General features: G+C 42.9%; 1 protein-coding gene across 3 annotated transcripts in view; it reads right to left on the bottom strand.

Annotated features, from left to right (window-relative positions):
* Positions 1–14,999, bottom strand: part of COPG2 (COPI coat complex subunit gamma 2) — a 150,433-nt gene that overhangs the window by 370 nt on the left and 135,064 nt on the right. For all 3 annotated transcript variants that reach the window (XM_036328673.1, XM_036328674.1, XM_036328675.1), the window contains 3 exons: positions 1,656–1,753; positions 797–935; positions 425–523 (listed from right to left, as the gene is read on the bottom strand). In XM_036328673.1, coding sequence (XP_036184566.1) covers positions 425–523; positions 797–935; positions 1,656–1,753 — 336 coding nt within the window. The remainder of the gene's footprint in view (positions 1–424; positions 524–796; positions 936–1,655; positions 1,754–14,999) is intronic.

Raw genomic sequence — 14,999 nt, 5'->3', positions numbered from 1 at the left:
GAAATTTATCATGCTCTGCTTGCATTTCCTTTCTATTATTTTAGTTTAGCTTTTCTAGAGATCTGTGTTTATGGTAGGAGCTGCTTCCTACATACAAATTTGAAATAACCTTTTATATTCCCATGATACCAGGTACATAGAAGGTATTCAAGAATACTGGGTTGGAGTACTCAAATGGGGGAGGTAGTGGCACTAGTATATACGGGAGAGATTTAAGTGAGTGTTTTAGGCCAAATATACATCTTTAAAGAACAAACGAAGCACAGCATGAAAATTAAACAGCTAAGACAAACTGCTCACTGTGACAGGGCTCCACATGGTAACGCATACAGTGGGACAGTGGCAGGGCATGAAATGCCCATGCACAGCCCTTCCTATTAAACTCTGCAACAAAATAAAGGGGAAATCCGATAAAATTCCTTACCTGCCAGGTAGAGGGAATGGGAATTCTTGTTCTCGGGGACTTTCTCTGACCTTTCACATGGCTGCATGCCCAGAAACGTAATGATGTTGTTGACAGCTTCTGTGTTGACAAGATTGATGCAACAGTATCAGGAAAGGTCAGCATGGGGCTGCCTCTGCACCACTACGCACTGGGCGCTGGGGCGAGAGGGTGGTGTGTGGGTGGAGGCCACTGGACTAGGAACTGGCTGACTCAATTAGGTGACAGGGTCCTGGCTTTCAGGTGACTTAGTTTATGCAGCATTAAACCAAAGTGTTCTTCTGGAATGATACATATTCCTGTTGGGTTTTACACTGCTGTCAGGCAATACATTGATAGCAAAATTGTTCTCACCTTGAAGAGTTTTGGTAGAGCTGAGGGCAAAGGTCTCCTGTTTCTCAAAAGTATCTCCTACTTCTTCCCAGGCAGCAGCAAAGTTGGGCTTCAGAACTTTCTGAATGTGGTCAGACACAGTCACCTCAAGATCTTCCAGCTAGTGGGCACATGCAGGGGTCAGTAAGCAACAGTCCTTTCAGTACAGGACAAAGTGGGAGGGGCTAAGGGAAAGGGTTTTATCATTCTGAGATACATCCTTTGCAGGAGCCTAGGAAAAACCATCACCAACTAGTTCAGTCCTGTAGTCTGGATAAGTCTAACGATGTAGGCCTTAGCAAAGAAAAGCAAGAAAATATGGCTAAAGCTATATTCAGATCAACATCTACACCCTTGAGGTACAAAGCAGTCATGTGGCCACACCTAACCATCAAGTTCAAGCCACCCAGGGCCTTCAGAACTTAGCATTCACTAACAGGTTGATATTTCTTCACATTTTGCCTGCATTCTATGAAGTTATTCAGTCCATGATGTAGCTAAATTATAAGCAAATTAAAAGCTGCTCAACAAAACAACCCCAACACTTTAAATAAAGCTCATGGATCTCAAAGAAAATCACATACTTATTTTCATCTTGCAATTACCCCTAATATAAAGACATAGAAAAGGGTGAGTTGTTTTAATCAGGAAGTGGTCAGCCTCGCTTCCCTTAGGCACGACACACTCCCACCGAGAGGAGGGTTAGTCCTGGCCTACACAGTTGTAATGTGAGAAAAGAAAACCCCTTAGGTTCATGTCAGATGTTCCTAGAAAAATGTTCTCTTCAGGCAGAAGTCAGTGTGCAAGGGTGTCCAGGTGTCTCTGGGCAGGGGACACTCACCACGTACTCGTCGTCATACCCCTCCTCAGCTGGAACCCCAGTGTCAGGGTCACAGTCGCGGACAGTAAACTTCATGGTGCAGCTAAACGTGCTGGCAACTGGAGGAGAAAGAGCAGGCGGGCCAGTGTCAGTGGGCAGCGCAAGCACAAAGCTCCCCTCGTAGCGGAGGGAGCACGTCTGCACTTGGCACTGAGTTCTGTATCATCCAGGGAAGCACACACCACTGTTTCCAGGGTAGAAGTTCTCGAAAGCAGCCTGTGTGCTGGTTAAAAGGCAGCCTCACAAAGTATAATTTTAAAATCCATTCCCCGCTGTGGGTTAGAATAGTACAAAAATGACGACATTGGCAAAACTCCACTTCTGTATTGGTATAAAGAAAGCAGCAGGGGAGCTACTTTGGGAGGTTTCTGCCATGCCTGTCAAAGGGGACTACATGTGGAAAATGTAAGAACCACGACTTTAGCAGTTGACAAAGCAAAAAAATATGGATAGTAAAAAGCACACTGATCATTAACACAAAGCACAATAGTCTAAATATCAACAGATAATACTATTTTTAGATTGTGGGTCCACAGATCACCAGAATGAACTTGCTTTATTGTCAACTTTCAACCTGCAGTGAATAGGTCAGCAAGGAGGTGCTAGTATTGGTAAAGTCAGTGTCTTAAATGCAAAAGCAAGTGGGTAATTAATTATGTTTTGAGATAACTGGTGGAAGTAATAAGAAATGGAGGTAGGGGCACATTTTTGGAAAGTGAACTTCATGAAAATTGGCCTTTCTGAACTGCCTGAAGGAGGGGATTAAGTATGGGTGAATTAATTGGATCTCAAGAGATGTGAAAGAGCTTCAGTGAGCAGAGCAAGGTACATGAGCTAAAGGAAAGAGGCCAGAAAGGCCAAGGGTACCTGGAAATAGTAAGAGATATGCTAATGAACAGGTGCTGAGAAGAGAGACTGTTTAGGGATATATTTGAAATACCTAGGAGACTAGATATTTTCCAATAGGCTCTGGTGAGCTGAGGCAGTCCTATGAAGAATAGGTCTGAATTCAGAGAACAAACGAATTTAGTAGAATACATTGAAAATGATGGTAGTGAGTTGACCCATATAGAAAGAGTTTACCTTTCAAGACTACAGAATCAATTTTTTGTTGTTGTTAATCCTCACCCGAGGATATTTTTCCCCAGTGATTTTTAGGGAGAGTGGAAGAGACAGGGCAAGACAGAAAGAAACACCAATGTGAGAGAAACACATTCATTGGTTGCCTCTTGCACGAACCCTGACCAGAACTCAGGCCAGGGAGGAGCCTGCAACCAAGGTACATGCCCTTGACCTGAGTCGAACCCAGGACCCTTCGGTCTACAGGTTGACACTCTTATCCACTGAGCCAAACCGGCTAGGGCTACAGAATCTATTTTAATACAATAGGAGATTGATGGAAGAATGATCGTGGTTATATTAAGCTAGAATTTACTGCCAAGGAAGCAGGAAGAAGAAAGAAAAAGGTGGAAGTTAACACAAACCTGGACTGGGTCAGTTGAGGTATTTAAAACAATGAAAGGAGAGAGAGGGGATTATGGTAGGGACAGAGGTAAAGATCCAATAAGAATGGAGAGGCAGGCCCAACCTGTTGTGGCTCAGTGGTTGAGCACCGACCTATGAACCAGGAGGTCACAGTTCGATTCTTACCCTGATCAATGATTCTCTCTCATCAGTGTTATTTCTATCTCTCCCTCTCTCTCTGAAATCAATAAAAATATGTTAAAAAAAGAATGGAGAAGCAGGATAGACATTAGTAATACAAGATCATATGAACCCCTGTTTGGTTTCAATTAAGCAGGGAGGATACAGACAAATGACGAAGAGGAATAAGGAAATAAGCAGGAACAACGGTAGATCACAGCTTTGGCAAACTGGTTGAATTTTATGTGCAAGTAAAGACAGAAGATGCTATGTGTAAGTAAGTGATAAGGAGGCACTGAATAAGGAAGCAAATAGGAATGCTATCAGTAGAGACGTTCCTGAAACTTGAGTGGCAAATTTTTAATGAAATGATTTTGTTGATACAATGAGGTCACAAGGAATCTAAGGTGAAATCCAGTAAAAACCATTGGTAGCAATCTGTCAATATTGCTAGAAAGGATGACTGACACTGGGTGATGAGGAGAAGGGGGTGGGAAGGGACCTTTCCGTGGCAAGAGAACAACTCAAACCCTTTGCCACACAAACAAAGCCAGGCAGATGATGGGAGTAAGAGAAGGATGCCCTGAAGATCTACATTAAAACTGTCCTCAGAGATGAGGCTTTTCTTGTGAGAACTGGCTGAAATGAGAGGACTACTGAGGAGACTGGTATGGAAAGAGCACTGCAGTGCAGAAGAGATGGGTGCTGGAAGCTAAGTAAGGGGAGAGGTGTGTGAACTAGGCTGGGGTACAGAACCCGCGATGTGGCAAATGGCGGGAGTTGCCAGGTCTCAACCACTGGAGGGAAGACTATTTCTAAATAAGAAAAGGAGGTTCCAGAAAGCTTTGTTGGAATAATAATTAAAGAACAGGATGTGGTCCATGGGGCAGAAATCAGAAAGCGTGTAAAAGGGATAGATCTGCACCAGTCCATGCAGGTCGGGGCTGAACTAGGAAGGACATGCATGTATCTAGCGTGTAGGGAATCAAGGGAGATGAAAGCGATGGAGCAATTTGTGCCAAAAGTGAGGAGTCTAGCTATACCTACCAGGAAGGAGTGCTGAGTCCAGGGGATGCTACATACATGGCAGGAGGGATGCTGAAGATAAGGTGTTTCTCTAGCACAAATATAGGGGACAAGGAGAGGGGTAGGAGAGCAACATTAAAGTTGCCCTCAGACGAAACATGGTCACTAAGGAATGACAGACATCAACTGGAAGAAGACAGCATTCCTGGGCCACAAGTCATGCGGCAGTAAGAAAGAAAAGAGATGAAGCAAAGAAAAGGGAATACTATATGGTGGAGGGCCCACAAGGCAGGTGTGGAGTAGAGATCTAGAATGGGGAACCCTGTCAGAGTCAAAACAGGTCTAACCGGTCACCTTTTGGGTGTAAAGATCATATTGTAATGAGAAATATAAAGAAAGAGTAAGGATAGGATCAAGAACATGAGTAGGAGGCAGTCATAGACTAGCTCTTGAACCACCAATCTGGAAGGAAATTGTTAATTAAAGGACTTGGGTGACAGGAAAGTTTATAAGGAAGCTGACTAAGATGAATGCTGATAGAGTGGTTGCTGGAAGCTTTAGAGCAGTGGTTCTCAACCTTCCTAATGCCGCGACACTTTAATACAGTTCCTCATGTTGTGGTGACCCCCAACCATAAAATTATTTTCGTTGCTACTTCATAACTGTAATTTTGCTACTGTTATGAATCGTAATATAAATATCTGATATACAGGATGTATTTTCATTGTTACAAATTGAACATAATTAAAGCATAGTGATTAATCACAAAAACAATATGTAATTATATATGTGTTTTCCGATGGTCTTAGGCGACCCGTGAAAGGGTCGTTTGATCCCCAAAGGGGTTGCGACCCACAGGTTGAGAACCGCTGCTTTAGAGAGAGGAGGCTTGACTTGCTTAGAGGGTGTGGGTGACAGTATGTCCAAGTAGATGACAGTATTAGGTGGGGGGTGGGTGAGGACTCTGAGGGAGGGACAGCTGAAGTACTGTGCATCCATTCCTACTGTAGAGAGCTGGTAAGTGAAGGGATGACGGGTAGTTAAGTTATCCTAGTTTACTGCATAGTATGTCATTAAAGCTGGTTGCTCTTAGAAGTTGTCCTGCCATGTGAGGATTGGCTAAAAGTCAAAGACATTTCCTAGAGAGACTTGTATGAAAATATCATGGAGAGAGAAGATGACGGAGGCTAGAATCTAAGAATGGAGAGAAGACAGAGGATTTAAGCTGGGGTGCAGAATATCAGGTGTGAGTAGGGAAGGGCGTAACAGAGGGCCAGAATGAGGAACACTGGAAAATGGTAGAGTTGGCTGTTAGAGAGATGTGAGCTAAGCTAGATTAAAACCAAAGGGGAGAGAATGTGAAAAGGAAGTGACTGAAGAACTAGTGTTTGAAGGAGTTCATGTGGGAATCTTATTTCAAATAATAAGTGTGACCAATACAGCGAAAGGCTGAACGGTCTAAATGGGATGGGTTTCAGTGATGGCCAGTGGCAGGAATCCTGGATTGAACTGGGAGAGCAAATGTATTTCATGTGGAGGAAACATGGAAGGGAAGACTACTGAATCCACAAGAAATGACAAAGAGGGTAGCTGAGAAAATAAGCAGCTGTGTAGGTAACAGGTGCTTCTGTAGGGTCACTCAAGGAGAAGAGTAGAAGAGCCTGAGGAGAGACGGCTTATTTTGAAGACTGGCAGTGTTGGCAGGAAGGGTAAGGCACCATACTTACACCAAAGATCATGATGAAACGAGAGACCGGGAGCTATGCAAAGTGAGTACTACATGAACAGTGTTGAGAGTAGGTGGAATGGCATGGGCAGATAAGATGAGGTATAGTTTCCCAGAATGGGCAATCGTGTAAGATCTTATGATGAGTCTATCTGGTCAAATGTTGGGTCTTAATGCCACACTTGGAAAAGCAATATATATATACAATGGGAAAAAATTGAAGCCTGAAAAGTAAAAGGAAGTTTTAATTAGGAGGATTAGAAGGAGATGGATTAAAATGAACCGTGATATAAAGCTAGGGTAGTAACTTTAAAGACACCAGGATAACTGAGTGATGTGTCTGTAGCACTGATGAACCAACTGAAGCCCCCTTTTAGTTAGCTGCCTCCTTTCTGTTAGAACTTCATCTCTTGTTCAGATGACAGATGAAATTATACTATATGTAATTAAGATGTTGGAGGGCAAACCACCAAAGGGCGATACAATGTTCATCATGCAAAGACCACATTAAAAGTATCCTTAGAACTTACTCTGTCCTGTGAAGATTTTCTGAAGTGAGAGACAGTCACTGGGCAGAGAACCTGGCTAAGGAGTGCTGTCCAGGAGGAGACTGAGTCACTGGAATGAAATGCACATGGCAGCTAACAGAAAGGAGGCTTCAGATAAGGTAGCGTATTTCTTTAGGGCAAGAGAGGTAACAAGGGGAAGGGAATGGAGAGCTGCCACCAGATTAGAAGGTCATTTGAAGAACGGCAGGTATTGACTGGTGGGGGAAGGCCCCACTCTTGGGCCAAAAGACATGGAAGAGGAGAGGTTAAAGCTCAGAGGGGCACTGTGTGGACTGGAGAACAATTCTGAGTAGGTGGCATGGCAATAAGAAAAACCACATGCCCATAAAGGTCCCCAGAATGGGGAATTCTGTCAGATATGAGGATGGGCCTAACTGGTCAAATATGTAGGTACAAGAGGCCTAGTGTACAAAATTCATGCACGGGTAGGGTCCCTAGGCCTGGGCAGTGATCAGGGCTGATCAGGTTCCCCGCCTCCCTGCCTCCTCCTTCCTTTGCTCCCTCAGCACCCTGCTGCTGCTGCTGGTTGCCAGCTATGTTCCGCACTGCCCCCCTGGTGGTCAGTGCACATCATAGCGAGTCATAGAACTCACGGTCGAACTCCCGAGGGGACATTTTGCATATTAGCCTTTTATATATATAGGTAAGGCCAGAATGTAGTGACTGGTGTGTACGCAGGAGAGAATAAAGGACTGAAATGGAATGAGAGTTAGCAGTAGTCTCACTCTTGATGCCTTGGTGGGCAATTTTTAATTTAAGGTCTTGGTTGAAGGGAAAGTTTAGAGCAGAGCTTCTTGAAACATGTTCTATCAGCATCACCTAGGAATTTGTTAGAAATAGAAATACTTCAGCCCCATCAGACCTAATGAATCAGAAACTTGGGGTGGGGCACAACAGTCTGTTTTCATCAGCTGCAGTTTGAGCAGCACTGCTTTAGAGGAAGGCAGGCTAAGAGTAGTTCTGATACAAATCATTGCTAGCTAATATTATATGTTCAGGAGGAAACTGAGTCCCCTGGAATGAAATGTACATGGCAGCTAACAGAAAGGAGGCTTTGGATAAGGCAGCGTATTTCTTTAGGGCAGGAGAGTTAACAAGGAGAAGGGAATGGGAGAGCAACATGACAGCTGTCTCCAGATTAGGTCATTTGAAGAAGGGCAGGTATTGCCTGGAAGGGGAAGGCCCACACTTGGGCCAAAAGATGGAAGAGGAGAGGTTAAAGCTCAGAGGAGCATTACTATTAGCTTTGCAGCTAACATTAAGATTAGCTGAGAATTAGAGAAGTCACCAAGGAGACAGGTAGGAAAGGATATAATTAATATCATGCTGTATACCAGCTCAACTAAATTTTAAAAGGAAGGCTAGTAGAAAAGGAGAAAATGGAGGCTTAGGTAAGTTAGGGCGGGGAACTTGCAGGAGAGTAACATGGCCAATGGGAAGGGCATTAAAGAGTGCCAGAATGAGGAATACTGGGAACAGGGGAGTAGGAGCTTTAGGAGGATGAGTTCAGATTATCGAGAGGAGGGAGGGACTGTGGGTACATACGAACCGAGGTTATGAAGGAGAACTGTTCAGGACGCTGTGGAGGAGGGAGGACAGAGAAGCTACAGAGATGGCCCTGTACTCCAGTCCACACAGTCTGAACAGTCAGCGCTGAACACAAGGTGGCAATGTCCAGTAGAGATGACTCAGTTTATGGGAATGATATGTACATGCATAGTCTCTGAATGAAGGAGGGATACTGAAAATAAGGTACAGTATTTATAAGGCAAAACAAAGGAAGAGGAGTAAAATAGCAAAAGTAAAGCTGCTGCCAGTTGAGGAGGTATCATTTAATACTGACACAGAAGATGTCACTGATCCTAACTGGAGATATACGGCACCATACTTTGGCCAAAGATTATGATGGAAAAGTACTTAGCTAAGGGAAAGGCTTGTCTAAGCAGTGGTTCTCAACCTGTGGGTCGCGAACAATGAAAATACATCCTGCATATCAGATATTTACATTACGATTCGTAACAGTAGCAAAATTGCAGTTATGAAGTAGCAACGAAAATAATTATGGTTTGGGGGTCACCACAACGTGAGGAACTGTATTAAAGGGTCGCGGCATGAGGAAGGTTGAGAACCACTGAGAGTAGAAAATTGGTTTTGAATGAGGGAGAGAGTGAGGATCAGGAGAGGGGACCTCAGAAACAGTAAGTTTTCATCACTATGAAAGGTTAAGACATATGGGGGAATCTCCAAAGGAAAACTGGAAAGAACAATGTTCTATAAGAGGGACATTAAAGATGCACTAAAAAATTAAGGTAACATTAGTGTTGGTGGAAAATGAGAGAAGCAACTCAGGAAACTCGTATAAAAAATAGCAATAGCAAAGAAAGAGAGAGCAAAAGATGGAAACTACTGAAGGAAAGGGGATGTGTGACTTAGGGTGGGTGCAGACCATGCCGTGCGGGAGGGCTAAATGGGAACATTAGGAAACGGAGTTGGAGATTTGTCAGAGTTACGCAGTAACAAGGAGAGTGAGTGAGGTAAAAATGTAGCAAAGTAAGAATGGGAGTATGAGGTTTCGCTGTCCAGGACACCTTGTTGGGAAAATACTGGAAGTCATGGGTGTGGTCAATATAGTGGAAGGCCAGAAACAGGCGGAGTGGGATGGACATAAGAGGGAGGCCAGTGGCAGGAGCCTATGGAGGCTTATGCTGAACTGAGAGTGTGCACAAACGCAGTAAAGGATGTTGGGAGCAAGGGAGATGGCAGAGGGCTAAGCAGTGAGTGCCCAACATGAGGGGAGTATCTAACCAGGAGAGACAACAGTAATAATGATATGTATGTAGGGGGGTGGCTGACAGGAGGGACACCGAATAGAAGGTAGTAAGTTTCTCCACGGGGAAAGGAAGGACAAGGAGGAAAGGAGACAAAAAGCCAAGTGCAGATTCCTACAGATAGGAAGGGATGATTTTAAGGATGGCAGATATTAACTGGCGGGTTATGGCGTCACACAGACCAAGGTTACAGTGGAATAAGGAGGAGAGTTTGTTAGCTGAGCAGAGGACCGCTGTATGAATCAGAGAAGACTTAAGAGTAAATGGATTGGCAACAATGCAGCTCAGGTGTATAATAAAGAAACCCAGAATGGTGACCTTGACACGGGTCAGATTGGATGGGGAAGCCCAGTGGCAATGAGTGGTGTGTCTGACAGAGCTTCACGGACCTAGATAGGAATAGGCATTGCGATGGATAACAATTTTTAATTAAAACTTGGTTAATAGGAAAGTTTAAGGGAGTTTTATCAAGATGAATTCTACTAAAAAGACTTTACTAGCAAACTTGAAGTACATCAGGAGCATGGGCAAGCAGTCTGTCTATAGAAAAGATCATCTGTTTCTGGAGAAATGGCTGGGAATCATCAGAGAAGTAAACCTAAGGAGAAAAATACTGTATCCACTGCAATGATAAAATGATAGTAGCTGAGACAGATAAGATGTGGCAGAGATAACAGAATAAGAAAGAAGAGTAATTAATCTAAGTAATGGAGCACTGCATGAATTAGAGCAGGGTTCTCAGTTGTCAGAGTGGCAAAAAGGCAATTAAGATGTGGGTTAAAAACAACTGAAACGGAGAAATCTGTAAGGTCTCTGAAGGGGTTAGGGTTACATGCTTGGTGTTAAAGACTGTAGTGGGTGGTGCATATAACAGTACGACTGAATTTAGAAAGTAGATGAGCTCTGGAAGTCTGGATGAGGAAACATTTTTTAAAGAATTTATATACATATTATTTATGCATATAGAAATATGTATGAGGATAAGTATCAAATTATATAGTGTTATTTTCTTTAGGGAGAGAGGTAAATGATTCTGAAATGGTACAGAGGAAGTCCAATTATATGTGCAGTATTTTATTTCTTTAAAAAATCCGCAATCAAATACAGCATAAAGTTAAGATATAAAGAAGTAGGGTAGTGACTATGAATTTTGTGGGATGGAAAAATTTAATTAAAGGGCTTGGTTGATAAGAACAGTTAAAGGGGGAAGATGAGTATACATTTTTTTTTTTTTTACTCCTCACCTAAAGATGTTTTTATTGATTTTTTTTTTTAAGAGAGAAATGAAGGGATAGAGGGAAAGAGGGAAGAGAGAGAGCGAGAGAGAGAGAGAGAGAGAGAGAGATCCATCAGTTGCCTCCTGTACATATCCCGACCAGGGATCAAACTGACAACCTTGGTATGTGCCCTGACTGGGAATGGAACCTGACACGTTTTGGTATACAGGACTATGCTCCAACCAATGAGCCACCCGGCCAGGGCAAGAATAAATCTTGATGAAAAGCCATTGATAGCAACCTGAAGGACAATGGTTTGAACATCTAGAGAGTGTGGGTGGGTAATTTATCTGGTGAGAGGAAGAGCTGTATTTGGTAAGAAGTGGTGGGTGCCATTAAGGGAGTGTACCTCTAGAGCAGTGGTTCTCAACCTGTGGGTCGCGACCCCTTTCGGGGTCGAACGACCCTTTCACAGAGGTCACCTAAGACCATCGGAAAACACATATATAATTACATATTGTTTATGTGATTAATCACTATGCTTTAATTATGTTCAATTTGTAACAATGAAATTGGGGGTCACCACAACATGAGGAACTGTATTAAAGGGTCGCGGCATTAGGAAGGTTGAGAACCACTGCAGAGCACACCCAAGAGAAGAATAATGTATCTCTCAATATGATCAGAGAGGGAAGCTGAAAATATTACAGATGCCAATATATATGACAGAGCAGATAATCAAAGGAAATTAACAAGAACTTTTTGAAAAATGTTAAGTTTGCTCAAAATGAAAATATGTGAGAGAAACGATTGAGACATGCACTTTAAAAAGAGAAGGAAAAGGAGAAAAACATTAAGACTGACATCTAAGGAAGGAGAGGGAGTATGGTGCAGGGTGTACAGTTGTGCAAGATGTTCAACAAGGAAAGGCATTAAACTTGCTGAGAGTTTAAGGAATCATGTTAGAACTGGCTGAAAGTGAGAGAAACAACTGAAAAGGTTTATATATTTTTTTAAAAAACCACATAGGAAAGGGAAAGGGAGAGGAGATGATGGCTGGAGAGGGGATGTATGAATTAGGCCAGGTTTGCAATCTGCAAGGTGTCAAATAGCAAATATTACTGAGACCAGAATGAGGAATGCAGGTATCCCCAGCTCTTACTCACATTATTAAAAGGCTTATTAACATGAAAAGTTTGTATCCATATATCACCATGTGCTTGGGAAACTTCTATAGTGAGTTAGCATTCTTGGGCTAGCAAAAGCTTTAAGTTTGTACACAAGACTGTTTGGGATGGTATATGTTTGCTGTGGTCATTGCTCTTCTACTGGTAGGCTTACTTCATATACTCAAGGTTTTTAAATGTATTGTGCATTATATCTGTCATCTTCCCCACAACACGCATGGGACAACGCAAGCAATTCGCCAATCGGTAAGTAAATATTTCTCAAACCTTTCTTATTTCTAGATTTCATTTTAAAAATGTATATGCATTAATTTATCTTGAAAAACCTATCATTATTTCTTGCATTGTAAAAGGAGAATGAAATCACAGTCTTATAGTATGGGATCATTTTGTAACATATATAAACATGAACACGAATGAATTATATGTTAAATTATGTAGTCCTTTAAAATGGTTTCTATTATAAGAAATACTTAAAAGTTTTTATAATAGTATGTTTGTGATGGTTGAAAATATGTTGGTTTTTTTTTTTTTTAAAGAGAGATGGTTGAGGGCTTTTTAAAATTCAAGATATTGCCATATAAGTGTTTATTAACAAAAATTGTTATTTGGCATATTGTAAACAAAGGATAATGGAAATTGCTTATACAACCGTTGAATCAGTAAGAGAACTGTGTGGTAAGACAGTTCTTAAAGGAAGAAAAGGGGCAGATAAAATGATAACTAAATATGAGACTTAAGAGGGCCAGTATCCAGAAAAGTCCATTCCCATGGGTGAGAGCAATCAATAGAAAGAAAGGTTAGACAGGGTCAGTAAAATGGATGTAAAACAAGGTAAGCTTCAGGGATCCTACCAAGGAATAAAGAGAAGACGAAAGCAATTCAGTAAAATATGTAGGAAAGAAGAAATACATTGAGCAATGGATGTAGAACAAAAAGAGGATCCAAAGAAGAAGGTATTAGTTAGCTTATGAGAATGATGCATACTATTTAAATGGTTAATAAAAAAGAGGAGGGGGGACAAAAAATGATAGGAAAGATCATGTGAGGAACAACATACTGAAAAACAAGGTTTGGCACTATAATTGTATCCAATGGAACAAGAAAGAATACAAATGAGAGAAACTAAGTAAAAAGAGCACTGTATGGTAAGGTAGTTCTAGTTACTTATCTCAGAGTAACTAGAGTAAATACAGGGTAAATCAGCTTCACAAAAAGGAGACCTAGGAATCTGAGGGCAATACAAGTAGTGAATAAAGCAAGGAAATGGACAGAGGACTGAAGATGAGCCAAAGGTATTGAGGAAAGTGAAGGCAGGATGGAAATAAGACAGAAGGCAGCTATATGCCCTGGGGTGGAGAAAAAGGCAAAGTGGAAAAGGTAGGTTGACCTGTATATTTAATCCAATTCCAAACAAAGGAGGCAAAAACATTTAAGAAAAGATCAAGAAGACTTGACGTGAGGAAAAGGGTACCATGGGATGGAACTGAAAAGTGCACACCCATAACTAGAAAGGACTTCTAACTTTTTCAGAAAGATGGTGCAGAACCAGTTATGGAATGGGGTGAGATGAGCAGGGGGTTAAATATGGCAGAGAAGAGAAAGAATGGATATGTGAAATTAGAGTTACACATAGGACTAAAGGAGTCCCTGAGGGAAAAAACAAGAATGAGATGGAATGTCCTCATCTGGACTGGGGTTTGGGGAATTTCAGGTAGGAAAGAGTAAAAAGGGAAGGGAATGTGGTGGGTCAAGGAGGACTGTGTCGGGACAGTGAGAGAATGGTGCGAATGCTGGGATCTTTCAGGAAAATGTGTCAATGGCAACCAGTAGAAGGCTAGAGGCCCAAGGGTGAGTGCAGCCCAGGAGTCAGGTTGGGCTTCCACAGCAGTGATTCTTCCTGGGGGGGGGGGGGTGAGTTTCACCCGAGGGGTGGGGGGAGGGAATGACCCCCAAGGGAGGCCTATCACACCATCTGAAGGGGGAGCAGTACACTGCTTGAAACAACAAAACCAAAAAAATTCAAAAGAAAACACAAAAACACACCCCAAAGTTGTTGCTGATAGGCCTCCTTGGGGGTCATGCACCCTCAGGTGCGAATCACTGGGTGGAAGGGCCAGAGAGGAGAGCTGGGCAGAGAGGTGAAGCATGAGCAGATGAGCGCCTGAGTGGTGGAGGTGGAGGCATGAGAGTCAAGAATGTCAGAATGGGGACAAAGGACCCTGGACCAGGCAGGTAGTGAGCAAATGGATGTAGCAGAGGAGAAATGTGGTGGGTGGGCTGGGATTCACCATTAATTCATAGGGAGTGAAGAGCCAACACAGTGTGGTCTTGAAAAAGTGTATGCCTGAGATATAAGGCTGGGAGAGATGGGAATGGTGAAGGGAGTTGGTTTGTGTGGATATGAGCAGAGAGCTCCATGCAGGACAGACGGAAGGGGCAGATGGGATGGAAGACAATACTGAAGGCAGTCATCTGGAAGAGAATGAATGCCTGTAGGGAGGAGGAGAGAAGGGGTGGACGGCAGTACCTAGGGCTCTGTGCAAGTTGAGATTGAGTGCCTTGGTATCAGGTGTAGGGTTGGCAGGTAGAGGCGCAAGAGGAGAGCTGAAGGCAAAAGGTCTGTGGTAAGGGGAATAAGATAGGAGAGTCAAAGCCAGAAGCTCCCTGGGAGCTATGTCAGAAAGTATACAACAAAGTGGTCTGAATGGCAACATGGATGGTTACAGGGAGTGAAGTCTGCAGGTCCCAGTAGTAAACCACAGGGTGTGAGCAGGGGTTGGTAGGTAGAGCATGAAGATTCAGTATATCTGAGGCAATGGCTGCTGAATTGGGATGAGGAGTGGGAGCAGCTTGTGAATTCATGGGTAGTAGCTGAAAGATTGTCACATGGCTCAGGTAGGACAGTTCCTTTGCTCTGTATGCAGTAGAGCGTCAAAGCAGGAGAGAGGATGAACCCAGGCCCAGGAGGTCAAGATCAGGTGAGCAGATTCGAACTCTAGGAGAGTGTGCTAGGGCCATGTTCCAACAGGACAAGGCAGTGAGAAAGGGCAGGTGATGGCGACTTGCATCCAGGGCAGGAGAGATTTATTGAGAGGTTCAGGGGAC

This window comes from Myotis myotis, unplaced genomic scaffold (genome assembly GCF_014108235.1).
Source record: "Myotis myotis isolate mMyoMyo1 unplaced genomic scaffold, mMyoMyo1.p scaffold_m19_p_11, whole genome shotgun sequence".
Lineage (NCBI taxonomy): Eukaryota > Metazoa > Chordata > Mammalia > Chiroptera > Vespertilionidae > Myotis > Myotis myotis.
Note: the sequence above shows the minus strand (reverse complement) of the source record. Positions and strands in the feature narration are given on the sequence as shown.